The 27,794-nt window shown below is 44.6% G+C and overlaps 1 protein-coding gene across 2 annotated transcripts in view; it reads right to left on the minus strand.

The window, feature by feature from the left end:
• Positions 1-27,794, minus strand: part of CA5B (carbonic anhydrase 5B) — a 37,582-nt gene extending 9,788 nt beyond the window's left edge. Inside the window, exons 1-5 of one of the 2 annotated variants that reach the window (XM_067024171.1) lie at positions 27,707-27,794; positions 20,665-20,819; positions 17,849-18,035; positions 7,874-8,071; positions 1,004-1,122 (exon numbers count right to left, since the gene is read on the minus strand). In XM_067024171.1, coding sequence (XP_066880272.1) covers positions 1,004-1,122; positions 7,874-8,071; positions 17,849-17,990 — 459 coding nt within the window. In that variant the 5' untranslated portion in view covers positions 17,991-18,035; positions 20,665-20,819; positions 27,707-27,794. The remainder of the gene's footprint in view (positions 1-1,003; positions 1,123-7,873; positions 8,072-17,848; positions 18,036-20,664; positions 20,820-27,706) is intronic. The other variant, XM_059050876.2, reaches the window with a different exon arrangement.

The raw sequence follows: 27,794 nt of genomic DNA on the forward strand, positions 1-27,794 counted from the left end.
AAGACAAATTTGTTCAAGGGATAACCACTTAAAATGTGTTTCTTTTTAAGGTAACATTTAAAACTAAATTAGGGGGAAAGTTGTGAAGAAAAAATTCTATTTCCTTTGGCTCCTTTTATTTCCCTACAAATCATTCCTTGCCCATCATTCATGAATCCTCACCTAGCCTCCCAAGTAACACCCTCAAGGTCATGTTTAACTTCTGCCTCTCCTCTCCTGAAGAGGACCCTGCCTCCAGGTCCTGTTGCTTTTATTTCAAAGATGCTTGTCAAAACTGCTTGTTAGGGACTTCCCTGGTGGCACAGGGAAGTGGTTAAGAATCTGCCTGCCAATGCAAGGGACACGGGTTTGAGCCCTGGTCTGGGAAGATCCCACATGCCGCGGAGCAACTGGGCCCGTGAGCCACAACTACTGAGCCTGTGCTCTAGAGCCCGTGAGCCACAACTACTGAAGCCCGCTTGCCTAGAGCCCATGCTCCGCAACAAGAGAAGCCACCGCAATGAGAAGCCCGTGCACCGCAACAAAGAGTAGCCCCCGCTCGCCGCAACTAGAGAAAGCCCGTGCGTAGCAACGAAGACCCAACACAGCAAAAAGTAAGTTAATTAACTTTTTAAAAAATGCTTGTTAAATCGTGCTCTTTTTCTCTATTTGTATTGCCACCGCCTTCATTTAGGCTCCCACCATTTCTCACTTGGGTTCATTTGGCCTGGTGGCCCTGCACTGTTGCCTGGATTATTTCTTTAGGCTATCACTTGAGCCTAGCTTAGAATTCTGGAAGAATTCCGTTTCAGGATCTTAAGGTTGATTTCTGCTATGTTATTTGAAATGAGGGCAGTTATCATTTTTACATGTATAAACTGGGAATAATCAAATATGCCCCCAAGAGAGCTACATAGCATTTATAGGAATTACCTGATTCTTCCCGATAATTTCTTAGAACTAGAAACTCAGAACTATCCCCTATGCTCCACTGTTGTCACTGTTCCCACACTTCTCAACTTACCTCTGCTGGGTAACATTTGCTGTCCACAGTATGCTCGGAGCCCCAGGCATCAACGGCCCCCCAGTGAAAATGGAACTGCTTTAATCGGTAGTTGTGTTCCAGGGGTCCTCCCTTGATCACTGAAATGGCACATCCAACAATTCAGGGGACAGTTTTTCATGTCATGGAGGAATGTGGGAGAAAGGTAGAATCTGTGGGTGGATCTTCTATATGAACTGTCTTAAATGGAGCACACTGTATCATATACCAGTGTTTATAAACTTGATTTCCACACACTTAATACATGTGTAAGGGCGAGACCTGCACTCTGAATGACACCAAGATTTAACTACATTCCAAGCTGCATACGATTGTTAAAGGCCAATTCTTGCCTTAGTTTTATGTTCTATATTTACTGTGCCCAGTGTTTTTTATGCACAATAAAATGCAAATTTCTCTCAGCATATTTATCCAACCCAATCTCATAAAACTGAAATATGGGTACAAAAGATACTCTCTTTTTTATGCACCGATACTTTGCTTTTAATTTTTGAAGATACTAGCGTTTCTTTTCCTTACATTGAAATGGAAAAGGAAATTTGCAAGTCAAAAATTATCACCCATCTCCCTTTAGACAGAGTGAACAATGTGAGTCACCCACACACTTTACCACTGGTCTCCCTGTGCTGAATAATAAATACCTTTTGTTTAGACTAGAGTTTTCTGGAACTAGTGAAGTCAATACATGATAGGGGAAATACTCATATACGAGTTTTGAAAGTCACCCTTCCTCAGGCTTTGGGTTGTGCTACTTTTTTTTTTTTTTTTGCTTGAATTTGTTAAAGCATGTTGGGTCCTCATTTCTGCCATGTGATCAGACCCTGGCGATGTCTGTCCATGGTTAAACCATACAACAGCACGAAAACCTTCCATCTCATCCGTCTTAATGATTTTAGAGATTATTGCCTCATTAGTTGAATTTTATGTATGCAAATGTTGAGTACAGTCATCCTGAGGTCCAAATACATTGTATATGTCATGCAGTGGTCTACTGTATATCTTACCAGCTTTCATAAATATTTTACATCATTTCCTTTTTTGAAGTAAGTTTTGTAAGAGGTGAGCAAAGATACCAATGACTACTTTTCTTTGAGGGGCAAGGGAAGTGCAGAGAATAGTGCCACATGATTCACTACATGAATAGGAGGATGGTACGAAAGTGTAGTGAAATAAACATAAAATATCTTCCAAAAAATTCTTATTTTTCTATGCCAGCTCCATATTGTGAGCATGACTTTGGCAAATGTTCAATATAATCTGTTGGAATGAAATTGAAGTTCTGGTCCCAAGTTAAGTGACCAGGGCAGAGGAGAGGGCCAGCATTTCCCTCCTATCCCCAGAAAAACACTGGCAACATTTCCTGGACACTTACTGTGCGTCTCCTCCAAAGATGATGAGCAAAGCCGAGAGGAGATGTCACCTCTGCGTGGCTGCAAGGGTGGGGGGCAGAACTGGCCTTCAGGTGTGTTTTGATTCACCCACACAATACTGAACACATTTTTCAGTTCATTGCCAACATTTAAAGCTGGCTGATTTCACATAAAAATCCACATTCCCAACTTAATGAGATGCCCTGCCCATGTTGAGCACAGGCCTCCACCAGGTGACAGGAGGCTGGATGGGAGAAATGGCTGCCCCTTTAGATGGTCCCGCCAGTTCTTCACAGTGGCTACCGCTGCCATTTCTCTTAGACGCTCGCAGCCTGGCCTATTCTCATTACTTCTCCAGCACTGTAGGTACATCTGTGTCTGTGACCCCTGGGAGAGATGTTAGATACCAGGCATCTGACTTGGGCTCTTGCTAGCTAGAAAAATCATCACAGCTCTATATATGCTGGGCACTATACCTGTATGAATTGTATGGGGGAGAGGGGAGACAGGGACGTAGTCTCCTGTATGATGTGGTTAAGAGCATGCATTTTGCAGGAAAGGGACTTCAGTTTGAATTAACTGGCTTTGTGTCGTTAGTCAGGAGGGTTGGCAGTTTCTAAGATGACTCCCAGTGATCCCCAGTCTCCTGGTACTCACACCCTTGTGTACTCCCCTGCCCTGAGTGTGAACTGGACCTTGTGACTTGCATCTAAGGGCAAAAGTGATGGGATGTCACTTTAAAGATTAGGTTACAAGAACACACCGCTTTCCATCTTGCTTGCCCTCTCTGACTCTTCTTGCTTATTTGCTCTTATGAAGCCAGTGGTCATGTTGTGAGCTGCCCTCTGCAGAGGCCCACTTGGCAAGGAAATGAGGGTGGCCCCTGGTCAACAGTGAGCAAGGAACTGAGGCCCTGGGAGAAACTGAACCTGCCAACAGGCACTTGAGTGAGTTTAGAAGAGGATCCTTTGCCAGAGGAGCCTTGAGATAAGACCCCAACCACAGCTGACACCTTGATCACAGCCCAGTGAGAGACCCAGAGCAAGAGGACCCAGCTAAGCTGTGCCCAGATTCCGAGTCTCTGAGTGTGGTCTGCAGAACTCTGTGAATCGGCTCTTGCCCATCTCAGGACTTCCTTGTCTGCTACTTCCTTCATGCACTTTACACAGAGTAACACCTAATACGAGCATCACACTGCCTCACGCCTTCACCTCCACACGGAGCACCCGGGTGTCACCTCTGTCAGGAAGCCTTCTCCCACTAGACCCCACTTCTCTCACAGCACGTAGCCCTCTTCATTAGCATCATCTTTTCCAGGGTCTGCCTCCCCACCACACTATAAGCTCCTTAAAGGCAGGGACCATCCCTTCCTCCTCTTTCCCATCCAGACACTAACCAGGCCCGACCCTACTTAGCTTCTGAGATCAGACGAGATCGGGCATGTTCAGGGTGGTATGGCCGTAGACCCTTCTTCCTCTTTCTGTTCTGAACACTGGGCATAATGCCTGGCATTTAGTGGATCCTCCTTGAAACCAGGAACTAAAGAAATGCACTGTAAACTGTCTGTTGGGTTTGTTAATTGAAACATAATGGTAAATTCAGCAAGAGCGAGGAAAAGGGTGGGATGGCAGGGCAGATGCATGGATGAGGGGCGGAAGTACAGTTGGCAAGAAACAGGGTATTGAAGGGAGACAGTGAACTAGAAAGCAGATCAGTCATAAGCTATATCAAATAAATATATACTTATTTATTTGAGGTCACTGATATTTTGTTCTTTCTGTGCTTTAGGATGAGAAAAGCTTGGAAAAAATTAGATAAATATAAAACACCTAGCATAGAGTCAGGCTTCTAGTAAGCGATCTATGTAATGTTCACTGTCTTCTGTTGCCTTGAATGTGGAGGCAAAGGAGCTAGCAGAGAAAGGGCTGATGAAGGGAAAGGTAGTACTCAGGACCTATGCAAATGAAAGCAAATGCAGGAAATGGGTGGGAAACTTGGGGTGATGGAAAAGTTCTAAAATTGGATTGTAGCGATAGTTGCACCACACTGTAAATTTACTAAAAATCATTACATTGTTCTTTTCCAAAAAAAGTAAATGTAGGACCAAAAATAGGGAATAACTTAAAATATTTGTGAGGGCATTCTTACTAGGGTCAGAGGTGATGCCCTTTAAAAGTGTAAAGTAAGGGCTTCCCTGGTGGCGCAGCGGTTGGGAGTCCGCCTGCCGATGCAGGGGAGGCGGGTTCGTGCCCCGGTCCGGGAAGATCCCACGTGCCGCGGAGCGGCTGGGCCCGTGAGCCGTGGCCGCTGCGCCTGCGCATCCGGAGCCTGCGCTCCGCAAGGGGAGAGGCCACAGCAGTGAGAGGCCCGCGTACCGCAAAAAAAAAAAAAAAAAGTGTGAAGTAAGTGGAACAAGGTGGGGGGCAGGCTGCACCTTTAGGAGAACAGTGGGACTCTTCTCTTTAATGCCTAGTGACATTGTCGATGAGATTGATTTCAGAGGAGGTGATAATTTACAGGGATCATCCATAGGACTCAGCCCAAGCATAATTTAGTGCCCTTTCTCACAATATTTTGTATCCATCACATGCACTCATTAAAGTCAATAACTGTGTCCTATTCAGGGAGCCAAATGACAAAACAGTACCCAGCAGAGGGCAGTGGTATGAGATGCTCACACCCCTTCTCTTATTATCCTCTCCTTTTCTGTAAAGTGGGTTGTGATGGCCCCTCTTTCATTCCTGATTTTAGTAATTTGAGTCTTCTCTCTCTTTTGTTCTGTTGGTCCACCTAGCTAAAGGTTTGTCCATTTTATTGATCCTTCCCAAAAACCACCTTTTGATTTCTGTTCTGTAATCCAACATAGGCATTTTCATCTATAAATTTCTCTCTAGACACTGCTTTAACTGCATCCCATAAGGTTTGGTATGTTTTGTTTTTGTCACATACTTTCCCCAGCCCCTTTCCTTGTATGCTTTATCCCCAGGTCTTTGTAAAGCACACTGTAGCATCATTTCCTACTTTTTTTGAAATTTAGAGACATTGATATTTATTAGACCCTTTACTTTCTAGAATTAGAATTGTTTCTTGCCTTTCTCCATTACTAGGATGTACTTCTTTTCCTTTTTCTTTATTTTTTAATGTTCATTTACTTTCTTCCTCTTTGAATGCTATTGATTATTTTGCAGCAGCATGGAGAAATAGCAGTGAAGAATAAGCAGGAAATAGGAGGCAGTCACTGAAACGTGGAAAAAGAGAGAGAGAGAGAAAGTTAGGTACTTATTAAAGACTAATGGTATCCTAAAATAATTATTAAAGCATAATGAAAAAGGGCTGTTTATTTGGTCCTTCCTGACAAAATAAGTGGAGAATTAGCAACATCTGTACAATTTTTCTTGAATATTTTGTAAAAATAGTGTGACTGACTTATCTAGGGAAGGTAAGATCAAGGAATGATTTAGTTAGTTGTGTTTGGAGGTAGCTAAAGAACAATTATGAGGAAAATGTTGGTCACTCATTTTCCAAATGAGATTGCCCAGGCAAATGGGTGGATAAGAATTCTTGAATCTATTATTCAAAAGAAAAAAAATGACTGAAAAATCAAACAAAAAGCTATTTGCCTTGAATGATCTTGGGGATTAACTCACTTGGTTAAGAAACCCATTAAATAACTTGCCAAGATTTGCAACTCGATCAAAATATTGGCAACAGATAGTCCCTAGACTGTCAAAGAAATTAGAAGGCTGACCATTGTTTAGGATCCTCAGAAGGAAGGAAAAAATGTTGCCAGGGACCGAGATGGGACTGAGACTCATTAATCAAGAGGACTGCCGCACATGCAGAGTAAACGAATAAGAGTTGGTGTTCTAATAGACTGGGTCTGCCCGTTCTTCTAGTTCTGGCAGGAGTAATGGTAGAGCTCAAAAGGGAGCCGAGTAGAGCTCACCATAGTGCAAGATGGCCATCTGGAAAACAGGAATTTAGCTTGCTGTTTGGAAGATTTCTGAAATCCTTATACACAATGTAAATAGATACTGATGAATCTGGGAGGAAAAAGTAAGTTTAGTTTGAGAAGTGACAGTAAGATGTTCAGGGTTTGGGGGGCATGTCATACCATGGAGGAGAAGGAGGAAGATGGGGGATATAGAGAAACCTAAGCCCTTAAGGGCAGACTTGAACACTTACTGAATCACAGCAGAGAGGTGTGTCAGAGGGCAGAGGACCAGAGAGAGGGGAATCCCATTGGAGGAGCAGTCTGTTTGCAGTTGGGCCAGAGGGCCATACCTAAGTATCAGAGCATCACTAGCAAAATGCAAAGAAAACCAAAATACGGTTGAGAATCCTAGACCCAGGATAAATACAGGAGTGAACACTTCTATTTATATACCTTTAACTTCATTCATTAACACTTTCATGGATGCATTTCTTCAACTTCCTGAGAGGAATTCAAGTTTCTCAATCTCAGCTCTATTGATATTTGAAGCTGGATAACTCTACGTGAATGCTGTCCATTGTATTGTAGGATCTTTAGCAGAGTTCCTGGTCTCGACCTACAGATGCCAGACCGACGACCCCGCCCCCAGTGTGACAACCAAAAAGGCCTATAGATGTTGCCAAGTTTCGCCAGTCCCTGGGTAGGGAGGGGTAGCAAAATTGCCACTGATTGAGAACCATTCCTTAAGATACATTATTTCAAATAACAATTACTTCAGACAAATTAGGACAATTTGATACTATCAAATTCGTTTGAAAAAAGAAAAAAGAAACCTGCACAGAATTCATCACATTCTATTTTCAATAGACACTAAAAGTTTCAGGTAAACTTTGAAATCATTAGATTAGTTTATATCTGGGTAGGCTAAAACAAAGATACAAAACCAATATAATATTTGAATTTAAAAATCTCTTAAACTGTGTTTCTTTTAAACTAGGTAACATTGTTTAACAAAATTAACAGAACACACGTTTCCATTTTTCTTACATACCACTGGTCTTAACTAGTTAAGACTATATAACCTCATGCACACATTAGTGTGCTTTCTGCGCATCTCAAAAGTATTGTAATCTCATCAGTTAAATCTGATTAAATAATATTACTATCCAAATAAAAGTGTCTTGTAAAGTCAGCAAGCAGAGAAAATTAGTACATATGCAACACACATATGCAAAAGAAACTTCTAGAAGACATTTAATTTCATAGCCTATCTTTATATCACTTATAGACTCTATATAGAAAGATATATATGTTCACTAATAAAAAATACTACCTATACTGGAAGAAAACGTTCATAAAAACCAGAAGGGACTTTTTCCATGCATTATTAAAGTCAGTCCAGGGAGTCCCGTGCCACTGCTAACAAAAGAGGTCCCCGCTCCCGTGGAGGCCTCACGATGTGGCCTGTGCTGACATGAAACTGTCCCTTTAACTCCAGATGAGACCACAGACAGGTCTGGCTCTCACCTGAGTTATCTGCAGAGTCTTCAAATTCCACGAGGAAAGAGTACCCGTTATTCCAGGCGCAGAGGCAGGTGGTCGCGTCGTAAGAGATGGTGAGCGGTTTTAAGCCAGGATCGTAGACACTGTCCCTCCACCGGATGTTGATGGGCGACTGGCGCTCACCCGCCGGGACCAGGTCCACGCTCTCCCAGAGAGGGTGCACTAGGAGAGAGGACATCGGGGGCTGTCCTCGAGGTGACACTAGCTGGAATCCCACCGGGGGGGATGACAATGGTCCCATGTAAGCGTGTATGCTGGGTTCACCTCTTACGTGAGCCAGCCGTGAGGATTAGGCAGCCGTCCTGCAAAGCCTGGGTAGAATGTAAGCATTGCGGAGGTCCCTGGAGCCCTGTCACACGAATAGCTATGACACTGTATGTTCAGGTGTACACGCACACTCTGTCCCACACGGGTGCCGATGACATCACTGACGGTGATTTTTCTAGCAAAGAGTCGAGCGCTAGGTCTTTGTGGCAAGTCCCTGATAAATCTCAGGAAACTTCTTATAACAAAGAAAGAGCTATGCACACATGATGGATAGAACCCACACGTATCATTCGGGTGGTCCAGCTCTCTGCCGTCAGAATCGGCACGGATGGGCAGAGCCAAGGCCAACAGGAAGGCTGGACAAAACACGAATCAAGACAAATCATCACCGACGACCCTCTGCACCTCACGCCACCACCGAGCATGAGGCTGAGATTTGAGAGAGTGACGAGGCAGCTGCTGCCCAGTCAGAGCCCCCTGTGCACGGCAGGCTCACTGGCACTGCACTCGTCCTAGAAAACAAGCTTGCCTCTGGTTTCCTCTTCCAGAGGAGACGGTTCTCTTCCCGAGAGAGCTGCCCAAAGCAGCATCTTAACCTTGGGTGTTTTGGCACAAGTGCCCCCAGCAGCATAGACACAGAGCGCCGCCGCAAGGCAGTTTCTGGACCAGTGGTTCTCAAAGGAGGGAGCGATTCTGACCCCGGGGGACATTTGGCAGTCTCTGGAGACACCCTCGGTGGTCAAAACTGGAGGAGGGTGCTACTGACATCTAGTGGGTAGAGGCCGGGGATGCAGCTCCACGTCCTACGTATATAGGCTGGGCTTTCACAGGAAAGAGGTACGCGGCCCCAAATACCATTAATGCCAAGGTTGAGACGTCTTGGTCTAGAGCAAAAAGCAATAGGCAAACTCAGGGCATTCCCTTTGCCCCCCTCCCCCCCGCTCAATCTTTTCATGTAATGCGGTCATCTCATCTCTAGAGAGGTCTGAACCCAACGTTTTGCGTTTTCTCCCCTAGTGTAAAATAACTTCTGAACAACAAGAACTTGCTTTAGAGAAGGAGGACTTTCTGTTTCAGAAAGCGAAAATGAAAAATGCATATGAATTGGTACAATAGTCATATTGTTATCAGATTAGAATGCACGTTCCTTGCAGGGAGGAGCCATAGCTCCCTCCCTTTTTTGGCGCCCCGTGGCGCCCTACTGGGTATATGCCCTTTGAGTAGTGATCCTCCAAATGCTATTGTTGGGATAAAAAGCTGTATTTGATTAATTTTTAAACTTTTTTAAAATTAATTTTTCTTGGCGTATGGTTGCTTTACAGTGTTGTGTTAGCCTCCACTGCACAACAAAATGAATCAGCCGTACTGATTAATGTTTAACTTGATACTCTCAAACTTCCAGAAACCCCGAGAACAGCCACGATTCAGTCCTAAAGCTGCCCGCCGGCACAAAGACACCTGACAACACTGTCCGCTCTGAGATGCTCAGACCGAGGCTGAGGGTTTGAGCATTCACACCCTTCAAAACCAGCTCGTGCGTGCGGGTCTCGGGTGTAAGGAGACTAGGGGAGAAGGGAATAAGGAGCACATCCCTAAGACGGTGCCCTCTTTCACCCAAATCGTCCCCCACTTCAGTCAGGAAATGGCCTAGAGTCTACTCTCTCACCCACACAAACACCAGCCCAAGGAAACTGGGCCCGTTCCTTCAGCTGCTCTTTTATGGTCATAACACTCCTGTCAGTTTTTTTCATTAATTTATTTTTTTGCGGTACGCGGGCCTCTCCCTGCTGCGGCCTCTCCCCTTGCGGAGCACAGGCTCCGGACGCGCAGGCTCAGCGGCCACGGCTCACGGGCCCAGCCGCTCCGCGGCACGTGGGATCCTCCCGGACCGGGGCACGAACCCGTGTCCCCCGCATCGGCAGGCGGGCTCTCAACCACTGCGCCACCAGGGAAGCCCTCCTGTCAATTTTTATGCCCCTCGGTTCACAAGTTCAGCTTCCAGGTTTTCTTTCCCCCACCCACCTCCTCCTTTAGGAGCCCAGACCATCCCCCCACCAGGGAGCCCTTCGTGAAGCCAGCTTTGGCCCAGGGCTCGTTTTGCTAAAGATGAATTCACGTTTCTCTTCTCTCCTCCCTTCCTCTTCCTCCAGTTCAACAAAATACTGATTATAATGATTTCTTGGTGGTTACTCAGACTTCCCCTCAAAGTCAGAAGGTGATGACGTGTTCTGACTAACGGAGCCTGCGTTTCCAGCTTCTTCTCGTGTGGGGAGAACGAAATAAACAGAGAGAGTGATTCTGTCAACCATGGTTTAAGGGCACGACGTCACACTGTCGTTAGGAAGATGTCACTAATGTCACCCTGAGAGCCACACGGTCCCTTTAGATTCCATAGTGAGGATGTGCTCAGCTTTAGTTCTTGTTTACATGACTGATCCTGGCTTTGATTTACTTCGGCTTGTACCACCTATGGCTCCAGCCTGGGGCAGTGGGTACAAGGAAGGGGTCTCTTTTAGCCTTTGAAATGTGGAAAGCTCATTCCTGCCTGAGCCCCTCAGTTCCTGCTCCTCCTCCTCCTCCTTAGACGTCAGTTTCCCCCCATTGAGTTTCGGGCTGGCTCCTATTATATTTAGATATTGGGCTTGTCACTTCCTCAGTGAAACTTTCTCTGACTACCCTCATATAATATGATTCTCTCTTCTTATTTTTAAATCATAGCCCTCTGATCTTTTCCCTCACAACATTTATTACGCAGGTGTAGTCATAATGATATGCATATGAAGGGTAGCACAATATGCCGCTGTAGGAGAGTAAAAATAATTTTCCCTCAACCTTCTAGGTCCTTACCTGAGACCTCCCCGTAATCAAAGACAGATTAACAGGAGAAAAAAAATTAAATACCTACTTACTGATTGGAGCCCCCACAAAGATATGGGACTCAAAAGGCAGGTGGGCGGTTGTGGCTTAAATACTATCATGAGCTAAGGACTGGGTCGGGTCTGGGCCTTCCGGGGGGAGGAAGGAATTTCACAGGAAGGTGAGAAAAGGAAATATATCCTAAACGAATTTTAAAGAAAGTTCTCTCAGGTGAAAAAGTGATCTCTGGTAATAGCTCTCCTCCTGGTGCAGACCCTCTTTCTAATGTAAACGTACCTTGCAAAAAAACTGGTATTTTATACTCTGTTTCCAGAGCTTCTCTTGTGTCTGCAGTGTCTCAAAATAATCGGCTCAAAATAATCTATATGTCAAAGAGGCATATTTTGGGGTGGTGAACGGGAGCCGAATATGCCACCCCCAAATACATCTCTTCAGCATAAGGATTACTTTGAGCTGATTATTTTGAGAAACAGCAGACACAGGAGAAGCTCTGGTAACAGAGTGGAAGTTACCTGTTTGTAAGGGAAATTTACATTTACAGCGGAAATCTCCATTTGTAAGGGTGTCTTCCTCTCTGTACCAGGAAGAGGATGACTAAATCACCAGAAACTCATCAGTGGAGAATACAGGACTTAGATCTGCATAACAGCCTTACCCTTGTTCACTGTGCTTTTCCTGGTCACCTCCAATAATGCCTCTCCCCCAGCATCTTCTTTTCTTTTTAGCTGGAGCGGGTATTGAAGGTGGTATCTAGCGCCACCTGGAGCAGTTACTGTTTTCCTGGGTCTCTCCCGTGTCATCAAGGAGGTATACATGTTATTAAAGTCCTGTTTGCTTTTCTCCTGTTAATCTGCCTTATTACATAGGTCTCAGCCAGGAACCTAGAAGGAAATTCGTTCTCCTCCCCTGCACAAATACACTTAACTATCTGCCTCCCCCACTTCTGCTGTCCAGAACTGAGCTGCCTTTCAGTCACTTGCGGATTGAGTGTATGAGATAAAGAGCATGGCTGGGAAGGGTACATTCCCCTTTCATCTTTATTTCCTATTACCCTGCTCATCATCACATTATTCTTCCTTTAATCATCCTTCAAATTTGTCTCTTCCTTGCCTTGCCCGAGACCACCAGCCTAGTTTAGGCCTCTCCGCCCCACACTTCATACCATATCTCTTGGTTGTTTCTCCTCCTCTCTCACTCCTCTCTACTCCATCTTCCCAAACTGGTCTTGACATCTTCTCCAACCACTCTGATCTTTCCTTCTTCAGAACTCACACTGCATTCACTCTCACACCCTTTAGCACCCAACCATTCCTCATGTACCGTGTATTTGCTTTATCTGCTCAAAGGGCCTGTGTCCTACACTTCTACAGCCCAGGGCCAAACTTGGTATCAGGTACAAAGGAGGCACTGAATACTACAGACAAGTCCATGCCAAGGCTCTCTACCCTTCTACCCTTCCCTCACACTCACAGTCTCTCCAACCAGGCAAGCAGGTTTACCCCAGAACACCTGTGTTCAGGAGATCGCCTCTGCCTGTTTCTCTCTCATTTCTTAAAACCCTAGCAGGCTCTCAAGGTTAGTTCAAGCCCCTTCCCTAACAACCCCACACTATATTAAGCATCCCTTCATCTGCTGTTACTCTCTGAACCTGCACTGTCTAATATGGTAGCCACTTGCCCTGCGTGGCTAGTTTAAATTGAGATGTGCCGTAAAACACCTAGGGACTTTGAAGACTTAATACAAAACAAAGAATGTAAAATAGTTCATTTATAATTCTTATATTCACTTCATTTTAAAGTAACAAGATATATTTTGGATATACTGGGTTAAATAAAATTTATTAGTAAAGTTAATTTTCCCTCTATACTATATTTCACCTATATATTTGCTACATTAGTAGAATTAATTTCACAAATGAATAAAATTTATTTCTTCTTTTTCCCCCCCAAGTTGTTTGTTTGTTTGTTTGTTTTGTTTTTGGCTGCACAGCAGGGCATGTGGGACCTTAGTTCTCAACTTGGGATCCAACCCACGCCCCCTGCAGTGGAAGCGTGGAGTCTTAACCACTGGACCGCCAGGGAAGTCCCTTTCCCCCAGTTTTATAGAGATGTATTTGACATACTATTTGTTGTTTTTTAAATGTGGTTATTGGAAAATATAGCATTGCCTATATGGCTCGTACTTGTGGCTCACATCATTTATCTACTGGACATTGTTGCTCTATACCGTCACTAGCTTTTTCTCTGGTGCCTTAACCTGTACTATCCTTTTTCTTGAGATGTGCTATTTCCTCATGAAATTGAACACCATCGTAGCAGGCCTAGGGCTTTTCGCAGTGATGGGGTACACAGGGACCCTCCATGTGACTTTGTTGGGGATGGTCACAGAATCACAAATTGCCTTGTTAGAGCATCAGGGTTGTAAAAGGCACTTTCACTCTGAGCCCGGGTAACCGCAGCATCACATGCAGTTACCAGTGCAGGAGCCTAAGGCCCGCGTGTCCTGGTGGTCAGTTCAGGGCTCTTTGTTAGTTCCTTGTAGCTACAGATACTCCTGCGGTCAGTAATTAAATCCAAAGGGCTCTTAATCGGTCCATTGTTTCTCAAGATTATCTGTTAATGAAAAGACTCAATCTGGGGCATCCTGAGTCTGGATTATCTGGCGATTATCAGAGTTCTTTGTGAAGACATTGTAAAATAAGCTTTTTTTCTTTTTTAAAAAAAATTTATTTATTTTTATTTTTGGCTGCATTGGGTCTTCATTGCTGTGCACAGGCTTTCTCTAGTTGCGGTGAGTGGGGGCTACTCTTCGTTGTGGTACACGGGCTTCTCATGGCGGTGGCTTCTCTTGTTGCGGAGTACGGGCTCTAGGCGCACAGGCCTCAGTATTTGTGGCTCTCAGGCTCAGTAGTTGTGGCTCGCGGGCTCTAGAGTGCAGGCTCAGTAGTTGTGGCGCACGGGCTTAGCTGCTCCGCGGCAAGTGGGATCTTCCCGGACCAGAGCTCGAACCCGTGTCCCCTGCATTGGCAGGCAGATTCTTAACCACTGTGCCACCAGGGAAGCCCAAAACAAGCTTTTTAATACTCTTATTCTCCAGGCTTTGTATCCTTCAAAATTACTTGAAGAAATAACTGAACAACTTTCTAACACAGTTCAGTTATTATTAGATCAGTGCTGTAAAACAGAACTTTCTCTGATGATGGAAATGGCCAGTATGGTAAGTGCTAGGCATTTGTGGCTATAAAGTTTTAATGAATTTTAATTTACTTGTGAATACCCATGTGGGTCTAGTGCCTACCTTTTATACAGTACCATTCTATTCTAATTTATCCTAAAAATAAATTTCTCTTCCTTCTAAAATGAGAGATCATGAACAACGTGAATCATTGGAATAATAGCAATTAATAAATATGTACCATTTCCATTCTAGATTATATTCTTTATATTTGATTCAATTAAGAATTAACATTATTACATTTATTTTCTTATGGTCTAAGGTCTCATGCTTAATTTTTAAAAGACTTTATTATTTAAGGTACAGTGATTTCCTATATACTGCCCATACTCACACGTGCATAGCCTCCCCCATTATCAACACTCCCCGTCAGAGTGCTACTTTTATTGCAATTGACAAACCTACACTGACACATCAGAATGACCCAAAGCCCATAGTTTACATTGTGGTTCACTCTTGGTGTTGTACATTCTGTGGGTTTGGACAAATGTATAATGACATGTATCATTCATTATAGTATCATAAAGAACATTTTCACTGCCCTAAAAATCCTCTGTGCTCTGCCTGTTCATCCCTCCCTCCTCCCAATCCTTAGCAACCACTGATCTTTTTACTGTCTCCATAATTTTGCTTTTCCAGAATGTCATATAGTTGGGATTATACAGTATGTAGCCTTCTCAGATTGGCTTCTTTCACTTAGTATATGCATTTAACTTGTCTCCATGTTTTTTCATGGTTTGATAGCTTTCTTATTAGTGCTGAATAATATTCCAGTGTCTGGATGTACCACTATTTATCCATTCACATACTGAAGGACATCTTGGCTGCTTCCAATTTTGGCAATTATGAATAAAGCTGCTATAAACATCTGTGTGCAGGTTTTTGTGTGGACATGTTTTCAACAATTTTGGGTAGATACCAAGGAGTATTGATTGATGGATGGTATGGTAAGAGTATATTAAGTTTTGAAAGAAACTACCAAACTGTTTTCCAAAGTGGCTATGCCATTTTACATTCCCACCAGCAGTAAATGAGAGTTCCTGTTGCTCCATATCCTTGTCAGCATTTGATGTTGTCAGTGTTCTGGATTTTGGCCATTCTAATAGGTGTGTTTTGATGTCTCATGATTATTTAACTTGGATTTTGCTGATGATATATGATGTGGAGCATCCTTTCATATGCGTATTTGCCATCTGTATGTCTTCTTTGATGAGGTGTCTGTTAAGGTTGTTGATCCATTTTTTCATTGGATTTTCCTACTGTTGAGTTTTGTTTTCCGATCTACTCTGACCCTAAATTTTTTTTATGTGACGATTAGGCTAAACTTCAGTAGATGATACATGAAGTGAAATTAATTTGTTCATCTTGGGTAGCGGGTATAGGCTTTTATCTTTATTTTATCATGTTACCAGTCTGCAGGGTCAGGACTGTCAACATTTACTGCCTGCCACTTGAGATCACAGCAGACAGCAGTTTGAGTTGACACCAGTGATTCCTCGGGGAGAGGGATGCTGCGGCGTGAAGGCAGAGCACGGGGCACAGGCCCCAGTGAAATGCTGCTTCTCACTTCGCCACAGCCTCCTCCTCCAGTCACTCCCTACTCTGCACCCGGATCCTAAAGGTGGTCAGACACCTGAGGGAGGTGCTGAGCATGTGACGGTGATGAAGGTGGTGGTGATGAACGACTGTGGTACTAGAGGTAGCTGCCAAGGCCGAGTTCTCACTGTGTAGCAGGCGCTAGCTAAGGACTTTGAACATTATCTTTTCTAACCCTCAGCAATTTTGCGTCATCCTTGCTCATGAATGTATACTGGGGTACTGAGCTTCCAGAAACAATGAGTATTGTCCTTACAGCTAAACAGATGAAGAACCAGGATATCCAAACAGGACATGCTCAGTGGCTAGGACAGCAAAGACCAAATACTATCCTGGGGGAAACAAGGAGGGACAGTGTAAACATCAAAAGCAAAACCAAATAATGTCTGTCATCTGTATGTCTTCGTAACCTACAAACAAGAACATCTGATGTGGAAAATTAATTAAGGGAAGCCCCTCATCCCTAAGTCACTACCACTTTTTGTTTTTGTCAGCACTGAAAGGAGCAAACTAATCTATCTGGGTTTTTTTTGGCTGTGCCACACGGCTTATAAGACTTTAGTTCCCCATCTAGGGATGGAACCCTGGCCCTCAGCAGTGAAAGCGTGGAGTCCTAACCACTGAACCGCCAGGGAATTCCCTAGGAGCAAACTATTCTAAAGACATGAGCATATTGGATTTTAGACCCTTAACTTTCAACTTTCTGTTAAAAAAAAAAAACACTTTCTGTTAGTAACTAGATAAATATGACTACTTGTTTCCATTTTAAGCCTTAGACCGCAAAGTGCCAGTGTTGAGAATAAGCCAGTCCGGGTAGGATGTGGGCCTGACGGTAGGAAGCCACACCCAGCAACCAGAAATTTATTATGACTCAGACCAGTTCAGTTTAATGAGCACACAGTCAATAGCGGAGGAAACAAAATAAACTTACAGTAAAAATATATTCATGAAGCAGTTTCAAGGCAATAGATTTAGCTAGATTACCATTACTAATACATTCCTTTTTTAATGTGCGAAATAGGCTCAAAGAGAGTAAACCCAAGGAGGAAAAGTTGAGAAAGCTGGAATCTGGAAGCAAACCAACACTGGAAAACTCTGTGTGAATTCACTGTGAATGGTGGAAAATATATAAGATAACTATTTAGCAGATATGCTCAAGCATTTCATTAAACTCATGTCTCCACCAGCACACACATTATCCTCTGCGATCATCTCAGGGGTTCTGCACCAGGGTTACTTGGCTCCCCAGGGGACACTTAGGGATGCCATGCAGCATCTGCAGTGCGCAGTCCATCCCGACAGCACAGGAACACCCACGCCCATGGCGGTAGCGCCGTGGTGTCAGGGAGGACCATCTGCTGCCTCACTTGATCTGCTGGGTTCATAGCGGAGCACACACTGGCGAGCTGGTCAGCTAGAAGCAACTCTTCTGCAATTCGTAACGAGGGACGGAATATTCCAGAGCATGAAGCTACGGACCTGCTCGCAGACATGAATGTGCAAATTCCAGGATGTTCGGACTCACAGAAATAATTCGCAGCCCGTGGATCAATGTTAGTAAAAAGACAATTGCTAACAAAAACCAATAAAGAACAGGTTCCTAGTATTTGAAACTTGGGACTTCTTTGACCTATTTCTGCATGACATCATTTTAACAAGTTAAAACTGGTGAAGAAAACACCTTTCCACACGGTACTGTGGTAATCATTTCACAGTATGCACGTGTATCAAATCGTCATGATGTACACCTTAGACTTAGGTCAGTTATATCTCAGTAAAGCTAGGGGAGAAAAAGGCTTTCCATATTTGAGCAAATAGAGTAACAATGGGTTATCCTCACAGTTCTCAAGGCATCTAATCCCAGCCTGGAATGCCACTGACATCAGAGCTGCGGCCACTCCACACACGTGGCTGCTAGGAAACAACCAGGCTTCTCTGCTCTACTCCAGGCAGCCATGTACTCACAGGCTCGGTTCCGGGTTTTGTAAGTGCAGGTGTAGAGGCTGCAGGGCCTTGCTAGCATGGACCTCGGAATCTGGAACCTTCTCCACTGTGCCTTGCATGGAGAGGCTTGAAGAATGACCCTCAGGCGACTCACCATCACCATCTTTAGCTTGCAGTCGTGATCAGCTCCCAAGTAACTTGCAGGAACCTAATAACCCAGAGCAAAAGGAGGACAGAGGAGGAAAAGCCTTAAACAATAGAGGTGGCCGATCCTGTGGAAAACATCATTCAGACTATGAGTATGGGGGAGGGGGAGGCCAAATGAGAGTCAGTTGTTTATCCACTCTTATTGCTCAAACTCATTGGTCACCTCATTGGCAGGGTCCTGATGACTGACTCAGGCACCTTGCCTTTCCCTTAGGGTTACTAAATTTTAGAGGTCCAGAGAAACGACTCTTTTCAACCACAAGAATGAAAGACTGTTTACAGTACAGTTTCTAAAAAAAAAAAAAAAAATTTAGTCTCTGAAATCCAGGTTAATAGTCCAGTATGTTATTTATATATAAGGAGAAACCAAAGATTAAAGTTCCCTCCAGGGAGCCTGAATTAAAAAAAAAAAAATCAATCTGCATCTGGATTGCTTTAAAAAATAAAAATAAAAAAGATATATCTTGCCAAAATAGTCATGAGCAGTTTTGCAATCTAAGCTTAAATATAATGTGACTCTCTGCCAGTTTTCTTTTTTATTAATTTAATTAATTTATTTTATTTTTATTTATTTTTGGCTGCATTGCGACTTCACTGCTGTACGCGGGCTTTCTCTAGTTGCAATGAGCGGGGCCTACTCTTCGTGCGGTGTGTGGGCTTCTCATTGCGGAGCACGGGCTCTAGGCACGTGGGCTTCAGTATTGTGGCACATGGGCTCAGAAGTTGTGGCTTGCGGGCTCTAGAGCGCAGGCTTGGTAGCTGTGGCACATGGGCATAGTGGCTCTGCGGCATGTGGGATCTTGCCGGACCAGGGCTCGAACCCGTATGCCCTGCATTGGCAGGCGGATTCTTAAGCACTGCGCCACCAGGGAAGCCCTCTTTGCCCGTTTTAGGTGTAACACTCTGTCCCTTGATCATGGGGAAAATGGAGAAGGCTAATCCTGAACTAATCTACAAGTAGATTCAATTTGAATATTCATTTATGATTGCACTGATGACCTCTCTACCGCCCCCCCTCACATGCTCACAGTGAAAATATCTGAAGACGATGCTTTCCAAGGCATTCACTAGAGTGTTCTGAAATGATGGTAATATTAATTTTGAATGCTCCTTCCCCACCAAACTCCTCCCACCCACCAATATAGCTTATCCACTTTTCCTGAAAACTCCTATTCCTATACCAAGTGAGTAACCAAGGTCAGAAATGAAAAAAAAATTTTTTTTTGATTATACATTCACTGCACTATAAATTTCAGACTCTTAAGAGTGATTACTTGAGATGCATGCATTCAAACACTTGTTTAGGACACCGTGTGCCCTGGCCCTGCTGACCTCTCTGCCTTACGGTCCACTGTCCACTTCACGGTCCAGTGTCCATTTCACGCTCCTGCCTGCACACCAGCCATGTGGACTTTGGTTCTTCCAATTCCTAATGCTCCCTCTAGCCTCAGAGCTTATGCAGATGCTCCTTCCCTGGGCCTCCCTGGTTAATTCCTATCCACCCTTTGATGATCACATCCAATTTTACTTCCTAGAAGCCCCCCTTGACCATGCTCTCTCTTGGTGAGCCCAGCGCCTACTTCTTGGTCGTGGTGCTTACTGCAGTTGAATTAAATAACTGATCACAAATCTACTTTGCATCTCCATCTCTCCAACATTAAAGCCCCATGGTAGCAGGGAGCGTGTCTGTCTCTGTCATGACTGCATCTTTTAGGGACATGGTGCCTGGCACATGATGGCTGCTTGATGACTATTGGTGGAATGACCCAAGGAGGCTTCGTTGGTAATGGAGAAGATGTTGATCCTAATTTCAAGAACTCAGAGGTATGAAGTGACTGCCACCATGTTCTCGGATGGTATTAAGGGTTTTTCCTTTTCCTAGATGCCATCGTCACCCATTTGTAGGGTTATTTATACTTCTGAAACACTTTTAAATGCTAGTCCTTTAAGAGGCGGGTCTCCTATCCCTACGCGTAAGACCTGAAGGGTCCCCAAAGTCCTGCCTGATCTGAAAGAGAGACCTTCCTGAATATGAACCAAACGTAGCCTCTCAGGTTGGGAATTCTGCCACTAAGCATCTTCACTTCCACATTTCTTTGCTCTAAACACTGTGTTGGGTGCTGGGATGTAGTAAAGATGAAGTAGATCATAAAAAGGAATGAAGTTCTGGTACATGCTGTAATGTGCTGAACCGTAAAAACATAATGCTAAGTGAAAGAAGCCATACATAAAAGGTCACATATGGTATGATTTCATTCGTATGAAATATCAGAACAGGGATATCGATAGAGACAGAAAGCAGGGGTTGGGCAGAGGGGGAAATGGGGAGCAACTGATTAATGGGTATGGGGTTTTCTTTTAGGGTGATATAATTGTTTTGGAAGTAGACAGAGGTAGCGGTTACACAACATTGGGAATGTACTAAATGCCCCCGAATTGTGCACTTTATAATGGCTAATTTTGGGACTTCCCTGGCGGTCCAGTGGTTAGGACTCAGCACTTCCACTACGGGGACCTGGGTTCCATCCCTGGTCGGGAAACTGGGATCCTGCAGGCCACGTGGTGTGGCCAAAAAATTAAAAATAAAAAAATAAAATACAATGGTTAATTTTATGTTATGCGAATTTTACCTCAGTAAAATAATGCACATCATATGGGAAGGAAAACACACACCAAACCAGTTCTCAGCAGGTGTTGGTGCCTCCTTGGAGTCCGCCTTTTCCTGCCAAAGGAGGCCTCTCAGCAATTTGGCCTTGACTGGGGTGCAAAGGCACCAAAAGGGAAACTGAGGGGACAAGAAGACATGTCACTTACTGACCTGAACTTTACTCATTCATACTGTCTTTCCAAGAAGGGTGTTAGATACAAAAAAATCACATTATGACCCCAAGCAATGCTGAGCAAGGAGGCACACATTCTCATTTCATCCTCCCTCTGTTGATATATTTCACTGCTATTAATTAGGCATGAACTAGCTCTTCTCCCTGTACTGCTGCCCTTGACATTGCTAGCTCTGAGCTGGAGGAGAGGAGGCTGCACCCAAGGGAAAGGAGAGAAAATCACACCTGAGATGTGTCCAGTGAAAGCAGGAAGCAGTTACTTCCTGTCACTACCCTGCAAGGCACAAGTAAGAACTCCAGAGAGATCTCTTTATAACTGGCTCTCCACAAGCTGTGTGCCCACACAAGTATTGTAACATGAAGCACAGCGTGGTGACAAGCCAGCCTTTCAGCCCAGGGCCATGCCCTCTGTCGTACATGTCACTTTGCCAATGAGCTCACTGAACTAAGGGAGTGGGGACTGATAGGGAGCTTGTGACTCCCAGGGAGGCTCCTCCCCTGCAGGCCTAACTCCCTACCTGGGGTCTTTAGGCCTGTGACACATAAAGTATGTCTGCATTGCCAAAAGTTCTTTGATATTTTCAAAGCAAGTTAAAATCACTTTTGTTTATAGTTTTATGTGTGTTTGTGTGTATACATTTTTGCAGGGAGTACGTATGCCAAAGTGTACCTTATTTAAGATATGCAAAGTCTGACACGATTTCAAATAGAGACTGGTAATGAACTTTCAAGATACTATCTTGATAGTGCCTTGAACCAAATGAGTATCTCATTTTCAAATATCTTAATATTGGAAATATCATTAACTGAATTAACTGAGCAGCCTTAGAGAATGGACAGTTGGCCACCTCAATTCAGAATCTATTTCTGCTTTTAAAAGTTTTTCTATTTTGGAAAACTTCAAACTTATAGAAACAGTGAAAATGCTGTAATAAAACCACCTATGTACCTAATACTTCATTTCAACAATTATCTGTTGGTGGCTAAGCAAGTTTTATTTATGCCCCACCCCCCGCTTCCGCCTCCCTGGATCATTTTGAAGCAAATCTGAGACATCTTAGAAACTTATCCATGATTTTATTTTCCATGGGAAAATATCCTTCAAATTCATAGTTTCTTCTCCATGAAAATTATCTGTATGAAATAGTCCTTGGTAATACTTTACTGACAGAATATGAAAACTATCAGGTTTTCAAACTTAAAAACATAGCACAAAAGCCCAATAACAGGATACTTTCCCAGTGCCTACCTATCTCTTAAACACTTCACTTCTCTTGATATCTCCACTCTAATCTGGGATGAGCGCTCAGGTTCAGAACTTTATGCTTCTAACTTTTATTTATTTATTTATTTGCGGTGCGCGGGCTTCTCATGGCGGTGGCTTCTCTTGCTGCGGAGCTCGGGCTCTAGGTGTACGGGATTCAGTAGTTGTGGCACGCGGGCTTCAGTAGTTGTGGCTCGCGGGCTCTAGAGCATAGGCTCAGTAGTTGTGGCGCACAGGCTTAGCTGCTCCGTGGCATGTGGGACTTCCTGGACCAGGGCTCAAACCCGTGTCCCCTGCATTGGCAGGCGGATTCTTAACCACTGCGCCACCAGGGAAGCCCTATGCTTCTAACTTATAAGACTATGTTCAGCAAGAAACAGCACAATTTATAATCGCAGATCAGCAGGGTAAAAGGATTATATGAACTGAAATGTTTAAGATTAAGACTTAAGGGACTTCCCTGGCAGTCTAGTGGTTAAGACTCCATGCTCCCAATGCAGGGGGCACGGGTCCGATCCCTGGTTGGGGAACTAAGATCCCCACATGCCGCACAGCATGGCCAAAAACAAACAAAATAAAACAAAACAAAAAGATTAAGACTTAGGGCTTCCCTGGTGGCGCAGTGGTTGAGAGTCTGCCTGCCGATGCAGGGGACACGGGTTCGTGCCCCGGTCCGGGAAGATCCCACATGCCGCGGAGCGGCTAGGCCCGTGAGCCATGGCCGCTGAGCCTGTGCGTCCGGAGCCTGTGCTCCGCAACGGGAGAGGCCACAGCAGTGACAGCAGTGAGAGGCCTGCGTACCGCAAAAAAAAAAAAAAAAAAAAAAAGACTTAACGTACGCCCTCCAACTTATGCAAGAAAGAATCCAGAACCAGAGGACCAGGAAAAACAGTTGTTCAGTAACACTGTACGAGAAGTTGACTCTTTTCTGTGACTTCAAATGGTGTAAAGTCTGAGAAAAATCACAGAAAGTCCTGTTAAGTATTATGTAAATGGAAGTTATTTTACTCAAATTGAGTTTGCTAAAATGCTGCCCATGATATAAGTACAAAAATTAAGAAAATAGAAAGCAGTTTTAGATGATTTTTAATGTCATTGTTTTCTTTTTAAGACAGTATCATCAAATAATTCCAACTAAATAGGATTCTCTCTGATAAAATCAATTTGTAAAATTTCAAAAATTGGTAAGAGATATGGGGAAATCTTGCCTTAATTCCTTGCTCCTTTCCATTGACTTCCATTCAAACAAATAACTTCTCTTTTTTTAAGTTACCTTTTTTATTGTAGTAAAATAAACATACTTATCGTTTTAACCATTTTAAAGTGTACAATTCAGTGGCATTAAATACATTCAGTGTTGTGTAACCATCACCACTATCTATACCCAAAACTTTTTTATCATCCCCAATACAAACTCTGTACTCATTAAACAGTAACTCCCCATTCCTCCCCACCCCACAGCCCCCCAGTAACCTCTGTTCTACTTTCTGTCTCTATGTATTTGCCTATTCTAGATAGTTCATATAAGTGGAATCATACAGTTTTTTTGTTCTGAGTCTGACTTATTTCACTTAGCATAATTAAACAAATACTTCTTAAAGTCAGATGTGATGACAGCGCTGACTTAATTCAATGAGAACGTAGAGGGCAGAGGTTCTAAGTTTCAAAAAGGGTAGCATCTGAACCATGGGTCAGAGGGGAGAGACAGTTTTAACGGGAGGTGCAAAGGCAGAGAGATGGACAGAAATAATGTCCGGGGTGATTAGGACATGTAAGGGAGGGCAGGGGTGCTTAAGAGCCAAGGCCAGAGAGGACAACTGGGGTTGAAATGGGAAGAGCCTTGGGTTTGTTCAGTAATCAATCTCAGTGTCAGGGGAGGTGGGCAAACAAGTGGAAAAGGACTCCTTTCTTGCTTACAATGTAGATGAAAGAAGAAACTTATTAATTTCCAGGAAGACACTGCCAAGTATAAGGTACACTCAACAGAAGGGACATGTTGGTTTGTCCTTCAAAGGGAAGGTCGTGATAAGACAAGGCCAAAGGCATGCCTGATGGCTGAGGGAGTTGTACAGAAAAGTGGGCATGCACTTGGCCCTGCGTGTGGAGCTGTGGGTAGGTCTGAGGCCTGTTGACATGGCACCTGGAGACGTCTGGGTAACTGATCCTTGGTCTGGCTCCACGGAGAGCCATCAGGAAAGCACTGAGGCCAGGGTGAGCTGACACCACAGGCTGGGGCTGACTGCCAGGGCCGTGGCCATGCCTTGGGGAAGGCCGTGCACTCTGCAGTCATGCTGCCTATGCACATTGCTGAGGCTGATGATACCTGGCCCAGAGGACGTGTCTACTGCCCACTTTCAGACTGGCTCTCTGGGGCTAGGGGGACACGAGAGCTCCAGAGGACCTGACATCACCCTCACTCTTGGTCATCTTCCCCATTGCCCACCCAGTGGTGGGCTGCATGTAGTGGCCTGGAGAGCTGAACCTCTGTCTGTCCCCTAAGGATGCTGCTGACCTCACTGCAGGGAGACACTGACTCTGAAGATTACCTTTTGTATTTTTAGACAAAAAAAACCCCCAATCCTGTTTTTTGTAACAAAGCCAAATGTATCTGAACTTATCATCATCCCAGGTCTGCTGTGAATATTTTTTAAGGTGTTGGCTAAGTAGGTACCCAGGGGACACAGCAGAAGGTAGAGCTGCATGGGGATTTGAGATTAATTCAGGGAATATGAATTTCCAAGAGACAAGAAGACTTTCAGATGTTATTCTGTGTGCATAGAACGAAGCACTGACAGTTTCAGATGATTCTGTCAGCTCAGCACAAGATGGATGGGAGTGGGCAAAGAGGGGAGCCAGGAAAGTCAGTGAGGAGGTGATTCCTTCAACCATCCTTCATTCAATCCATCACTCTTATTCTGTCATTCATCAGGACACCAATCAAACATTTATTAACTGCTAGGCACTGTTTTAGGCTCATGAGGGGAATAAAACAAAGTCCCCATCCTTGGAGAGTTTACATCCTAGTAGGGGAGACAGACTAATTGAGTGGAGCAGGGCAAGGTAAATTTGGAGTGCCAGAGGGGAGGGGGTGTTGCATTTTAAATAAATGGCTCAGGAGAGGCCTTATTGAGAAGATGATACTTGAGCAAAGGATTGAAGGAGGTGAAGGAATTAAGTCATACGGCTCTCAGAAGAAAGGGTATTCCAGGCAGAGGGAAATGCCTGTGCAAAGACCCTGAGGTGCGAGCTTGTCTGGCACATTCAAGGGACAGTGAGGTGGCCAATATGGCAGGAGTGGAGTGAAGCCAAAGTAAGGTGGTAGGAGATGAGGTCCAGAGGTAATGGATGCCAGATCAAGGAGAAATCTAGGCCATTGTAAAGGTTTCCCATTGTGTAGACAGTGGAGTTTCTGAAGTAGAGGAGGGGCATAATCTGATTTACGTTCCTTAAATATCATTCAGGGTGCCCTATTGGAAACTGACCAGGATGGAAGAAAGAAGCAGGGAGCCCATTCAGGATAATCCAGGGGCTGGAACTAAGGATGTCGCCGTGGACGTGGTGAGAAGTGGCTGGGTACTGGATGTATCTTGGGGATACAGCCCGTAAGATGTGAAAGAAAGCAGTCAGAGATGACTGGTAGATGCTTGGCCTACACAACTGCAAGGATGCACTGGCCACGAGCTGAGGTGGGAAGACTGTGTACGGAAAGGGTTTTGGGTGGGAAATCAGCAGCTCAGATATCGGCATGCGGAGTTTGAAATGAAATTCCAATAATCCAAGCGAGAGAATATGGTAGAATATTCTACCTCGTGGTAGAACGAGGATGAACCCCTGAACAAAGAAACAGAACCCGGCACGGGAGCTGGCAGGGGAGGGGGGAAGATGGCACTCTTACTGCTAATTCTATTGGGTTTGAGGTGCCAAGGGGGCAGGCGAGAAGAAAGGTCTAGGGAGAGTTGGCAGTGCAGCTCCGGTGGTCAGGAGAGGTGGTGAGGCTAGAGAGAGAAGGACAATCCCCTCCCCCCCAGGGGTAACAGGTGTATAGAGACCAACCAAATGGAGTGATTAAGGAGGCCAAGAGATGGAGAAGGAACGGTCAAAGGCAACCAGGTAGGAACGAAGCATGGAAGGTCAGGGGCAAGGAACATTCCAGGGAAATCCTAATAGAAAGAAAATGTAGCTAATGCTAGGCTACAATACCTATAGCTTTTAGCTTTATGCTGAAGCCAAAGGCCAATCCTCTCTGTTACATTAAAAGTTAGAATGTATTGAGAGGTGGTTATTTAAACTTACCCATGGGTGTTATAAAGCCCAAGCTAGTGAAACCAGAAACGTTTAATTATCAAACATAATACGTAGCAGTGAACTACTAGCAGACATGACTGGATGTCACAGAAAATCTTTGAGCAGTCACAGCCTTTTGCCTGGCTCCAGGGACAACAGGTCAGGTGTGTATAGGCAGAGAGAATGGTCCCTGCTGCGCTTGGCCTTTTGGTGAATTTCAGTCCTGGTACTATGTAAAAACTGAGTAAAGGAGGAAGGCCCTAGATAGCTGAAAGGTTTTCCATTCCCAAAATGTGTAAGAACGGTGACTGTTCTGAGGGATGTGGAGGGGCAGACGAGGGATAGGGTCTGGGGCAGCTTCCCTCACCAGAGAAATGTGCTACTCCTCTCCATATTCCAGCAAGGTTTTTAATAGCAGAGCGAAGATGGCCAGACTAGCAGTAAAGGAAGAAGGGGAAGGAGAAAGCAATGTGGTTTTCAGTGGCTGGGTGAGAACAAGCTCTATCCAAATTAAGGTGTGCACATTAATTTCTCGTATTTCTCAAACTTTCCCAGTGAAAACATGCCAGACAGGAGGGCACTTATATTAACAAACTGCACCAGCCTCAAGGCAGTAGTAGCATTTAACACTGAATGCCACAAAGACTCACAGACATCAACAATGTTTCTATTTCGGAGGTTCTCCTCCAGTTCTGGGGCGGGGCACAAAAAAAAAACAAGGCAAGAGAAATTTCGGATGGAGAAGGCTCAGATTTGTCCACATGACACAGCTGTGCTGCAGATCCCCTGCCCTGGGGGTGTTTGTGACTCCACCCAGGCATATTCCGAGGTGGTGAGTGGACGGGGAGGAAACACAGTGAAGACCCAAGTCAGTCCCAGCTTGCCTCGCCTCTGTTTCTGGAACTGCAGTCTCAGATTTGTAGCTCTTATTCCAGCCTTCAGCTATTTCACAGCAGGTTGGACTTTTGAGTTATTCACATCCAACCACCCCTAGCAAAAATTCCCTCCTAAGGAACTGCCCTCACGCCCTGACAAATTCCCTGAGACAGCTGTTTACCCGTCGAGTGCAAATAATCCTAAAGGAGGTGCAGCCATCTGGTTGGTGACTCCCACAGTAGAAAAAGAGGGCTGCGGGGAGGGAGGGAGAACGGGGGGTGGGGGGGCGATGCCCTACTGGCCTCCGTAGTCCCCAGGCAGCTACTCGCAGGACCAACAGCTGTCTGGGCTCCGAGACCTGGCCTGCCCCCGCCATAGCCCCCATTCCACTCGGCTGCCCACCCTTACCTGAGCCTTTCCCCAGAGCACGATCCTTGCAGCTCGCTCAGGGACCCTCGGCAGGAGCCCTTGGCCGTCGTAGCCACGCCCCTATTAT

The sequence above is a fragment of the Kogia breviceps genome, chromosome X, assembly GCF_026419965.1.
Source record: "Kogia breviceps isolate mKogBre1 chromosome X, mKogBre1 haplotype 1, whole genome shotgun sequence".
NCBI classification, from domain to species: Eukaryota; Metazoa; Chordata; class Mammalia; order Artiodactyla; family Physeteridae; genus Kogia; species Kogia breviceps.